The sequence below is a fragment of the Tupaia chinensis genome, unplaced genomic scaffold, assembly GCF_000334495.1.
Source record: "Tupaia chinensis unplaced genomic scaffold, TupChi_1.0 Scaffold000610_1, whole genome shotgun sequence".
NCBI lineage: Eukaryota > Metazoa > Chordata > Mammalia > Scandentia > Tupaiidae > Tupaia > Tupaia belangeri.
In genome coordinates this window covers 365,820-370,367 of record NW_006160129.1, presented here as the reverse complement: position 1 = coordinate 370,367, position 4,548 = coordinate 365,820, and the positions used below count along the sequence as shown (strand labels likewise).

At 43.3% G+C, this 4,548-nt stretch overlaps 1 protein-coding gene across 1 annotated transcript in view; it reads right to left on the bottom strand.

Annotated features, from left to right (window-relative positions):
• AHCYL2 (adenosylhomocysteinase like 2) overlaps positions 1-4,548 on the bottom strand; it is a gene marked incomplete at its 5' end in the record, with an annotated part of 209,390 nt that extends 204,842 nt beyond the window's left edge. Inside the window, 1 exon segment of the mRNA XM_014591718.1 lies at positions 4,378-4,548. Coding sequence (XP_014447204.1) covers positions 4,378-4,548 — 171 coding nt within the window.

The window sequence follows — 4,548 nt, the reverse complement described above, 5'->3', positions numbered from 1 at the left end:
TCTCTCTCTCTGCTCAAATTAGAAACAAAATAACAATAAAAAAATTAAATAATTACTTTTTTAAAAAAAGGTTTAATCAGAGATTGAGCCACAAAGGTGGAACTTGAAGAACAGGGAAAAACTGTTAGCTGAACAGGAAGAAAGAACATATTCCACAGATATTCCAGATGTACTTATTGTTTTAAAAATAATAATAAATTTCTCAAATTATCAGTAAATTACTAAGTAAAGCTGCATCACCGTTCTTGAGCTACTTTTCTGTATAATTTTTTTTTCTCTTTGAATTTTGCAATTCTTTTGAAGCTCTACATTTGTACAATTTTCTTCCACCCTCTTCTTTAAGCTCTGACTCAGACTTTACCTTGGTTTTGGGAATACCTAAACCTTTGCCAGACAGACACACCTTAGTATTCGCTCAGTATTCCTTTTTTTTTCTTTCTTTTTTAATTTGCTATAAGGCTGCACACACTTAACCTAAAGAGAGAGAGAAAGTGAGAAAGCACCCCTAGGGGATGGCCATGCTACAATTCTCCTTTCTCCTCTCAGAATTTGGACACAGACGCACACACCCTGGGTGTTTTTCAAGCCTCCGGGTCCAGACTCAAACCATGCACTCAGTCATGTGCGGTCCAGTTACTTAATCACATCACCAGCTGGCCCCTCACTTAATATTTTAAGACTTCTGGGAGAAGGCCAGAACCCAGCATCTGAGAAGTTAGAATCAGGGTGGCACAGTGAAAAGGACATGGGCTTTAGAAACCGAAAGATCTGGGCTGAAATCCTACCTTTGCCACTTTCTAGATGTATAACCTTGGGCAAGGAAGGCACTCAGACTCCCTGGACCTCATTTCCTCATCTATACAGGGAGATACATCTATACATCTGCAGCTGTACCTCATGGTATTATTGCCAGGCTTGCAGAACAGCCTATGACAATTCTTGGCAAAGAAAAGGCCAATTAATGGTAACTATTTTAGGTTCCAACTGCCAATTGCCTTACCGAACACTTTTCAAGGCTATACTTTTCTAACTGGCAAAAGGAGTCATACTGCTCCCACATTCCCATGCCCATATCCAAAACATTCCATTTTAGTAATCTATAATTAACCAAATCAAAAGCTTAAACAATTCAGGGCAAGAAAATGCTAACATGGCTCAACTCATTCTCTCCTGACAGCAGCAAAGCCAGTACACGATGAATCTATTTGCCAAAAGAAATAGTCCGTTTGAACGTGGTCGTTACTGATACTAATGTAAGCACACACTAGTTGAGGTTCTGGGGCTTGTAGCTTTACTGTCAGAAAGTTTTAACTTTTCTTCCTTTTTTAAAAAAAATTTTTATTTAACTTTTTAAAATCCATTTATTTATTTATTTCAATTTGACCAGAGAGGGACTGAGAGAGAGGGCATGAAAGAAAGAAAGTGAGAAAGCAACACGCCAGGTCTAGGACTCAAACCACAGTCGGCCATGTGGGAGTCTAGTGCCCTTCACCACCACGCCATCTGCCAGCCCCTTAACTTTTCTTAAATAAATTTTCTCCTGACTCGTTTTCCCTCTAATTACCCAATTTCAAGAAAATAGGGAAGACGTCCTTTCAACGACTCCTACTGCATTCATTGTGGGGCTTATCTTCCCCTTCCACAAACTACTTCTTAACAAAGATTTTTGGTATGCTAGGTTCACTTAACAAGAACTTATGAAGAAGGACATCATATATAAATATACTATGAACACAAGATAAGATCTCACCCCCTGAGCACCACAAGGTACAGGATGGAGGCGGGTGCCAAAGAGAAGAGATGAGGAAGTAACCTGCACACCCTATGCTCATTCTTAGTAACTGCTGCACTTAGGATCCTGGCTCTTGTGAAAGTTGTTTTCCCTTGTGTGGCTGAGCAGAGCAGCAGAACTAAGAAAACTGATGACAGATACATGAATGGAGCACGGGAAACCATCAATGAACATGTGACTTAACATAATTTAGTTTGTACAGGACAGTTACAAACAAAGGCAACCAGTTACATAGTCAAAGGCAGCTAGCCAGTTCAACCCTCGGACCCCCAGTTCCTCCACACGCTATAATAAAAACAGAAGGGAGTCAAGGTCAGAATGATTATTTAAATAGACAATCATGAATAAAAAACAGGTTCCACAAATCGAAATGTCACACTGCAGTCCCTTGGTGAGGTGACTTTGAACTGAGGAAAAGAGGACAGTCACATGCATGTATTTCCATTCAGCTCATTCAATATCAAGACATGTAAGGACTCTGACCACAAAACACAGCTCAGCAATACTTTGGGTTGTGTTATTCAGCTGCATCCTTGCCCAAGGCTTCACCTGTTTAACTTTCAGCTAGAAGTTGTTTTTTTGGTGCAATTAACATTGTAAGGCAAGCTCAGCCCTGTCTTCCATAGCCTTGAGGCTGCTGAGTAAACCTAGAATCATGGAACATATATTTTGATCCTGAAAAAAACAGGAAGAAGGTGGTTCAGTGACAAGAAAAGTAGTGAAGAAGCATATCTAGAATTAAGAAAAAACAGACTATGGTATTCTTCTCCGTGATTTCTTTTTAAACTTCTTTATGCAGCATCTATTGGTTTGTGTGTACCTTTCAATCATGGTGCAAGCACGTAGGCCCTAAGAGAAGGAATAAAGTAAGTTCTTTAAGTTCTTCATACTAATAATAACAGCTTTCATTTGTTAAGATCTCACTGCATGTGCCAAGTTCAATGCTAGCCCTTTACGATATATTTCTGATCCTCCACTGTAATTAATATCCTCATTTTATAAAAGAGGAAACTATGATTTGTACAATTTGGAAATTACCCAAAAGCTAGTAGGTAGGGTACTAAGATTCAAGCCCAGGTCTGCCTGACAGTAAACTTTATGCTTTAAAAGCAATTCGTTAATTACTTGTACCCTCGAGAGATCTAATCAAATTACAAATTTTAGACAAAAAAAAAAAGACTCTTAATCACAGGAAAAAGATTGGACCAAATTTATGAAGCACCTCAAGTAGTCAGCTATATACTTCAGACTTCCAGACTCTATCTAGGTATTAACAGCACTGGCGCCTGCAGATGCTACTATAATTCCTCCCAAAGGAGTTTCATAATACTAACAACAGACACTGCCCTAAAGCATCATTACACAAATTCCTTCAGCGGTGCCTGTGACACCACTTATCACTTATATTCGGGCAGTTAGAATCTGAAAAGGGTTATCTGTTAACCATGAGGGTTATTACAACAAAAAGTTAGGCCGGATCCAAGGTTCCAATTCAGCCGAAACCTGCACAGTAAAACCAAGGCAGGCTTCATATCCCTTTATTCTGGTCTGATAAAGCAAACAGAAATCATTCACAGTTAAAAAATCTATAAATCACTAGGTTCGTATTGTGGAAATATGAGCCATAATCCCTTTTTATGATTGATCCATATCTCTACCTGTCCAGTCTTTGCTTCCCCCCCCCCCGTGTTGATTGGGCTTTGAGAGGGAGAGAGACCATGGATAGCCAATGCACGCATAATACAGGGGTATCATACATCCAGCCACACTTACTCCCTGGTGTTCTGAGGCTTCCTTAAAACTCTGAAAGATGCTGGCAGCTGAGACAGAAAGCCCCACAAAGATCACCTTTTCCCAAAGTAGCAGCATTTTTCCCCAACACTTTCAGATTATAGAAAAAGAATCAATAACACAATCATTCTCGTCACACACCGTTTAATAATCCTAGTGACCGCCTACTGAGCAGGGAGGACAAATCTCTGAAGATAAGAAGTGGACATTGGATGATCCTTCTCCATTCAGAGAAGATGCAAGGATATTGCAGAAGCGGCAAATGAAGGGCACGGCATCAGTGCCGCTCTGTGGCAGTGGCCGGCCACAGAAAGGCAGAAAGTCGTCGTCTGTACAGGAACCACACAACTCAGAATTTCAATGCGAGGCGGCTGCTGCTTTACTCGTTCTCCGTTTAGAAAAGATCCTTCCAGCCTATTGCTGGCTGAACTCCCGTAATCGGTAAGGGTTTCTATATAGTAAGTACTACTGGGGTCTCCCCTATAGTCTGAAAAGCAGCACACGGGAGTGCGTTCGGGATACAGGGGCGTAGTATAGGATGCCTCTCCCTCTGCCTATTCCAACTAGTAGCAGAGCGCGCTACCTCCATGTTACCCACGGCCGTGCCACCTGGAGCCTCGGCTCCCCGGGACTCGGGCCGGCCAGGGGCATCTCAGCGAGTGGGGCAGAAGGGGAAAGGGTCTCCCCGCTCCTGTGATCAGAGGAGAGGGCGTGGAGGGCGTGCCGCCGTGCCCGAGGATCTGCAGTTCTCCTCCCTCCCTTCCTCTCTGCGAGAGGCAGCCCGGCCCCAATACCTTCTTGACTGTGCGCGGCGCCTCGGTGACGGTGCCGTCGGGGCTGACCAGGGCCTCGCCGCCGTCGCGATGCCGCTGGTGCTGGTGATGCGGGTCGCCCCGCTTCATGGCCGACGCCTGAGGCACCTTCCCCGCGGCTGGGCTGAGAGCGGCGGCGGGCCCCGAGCCCGG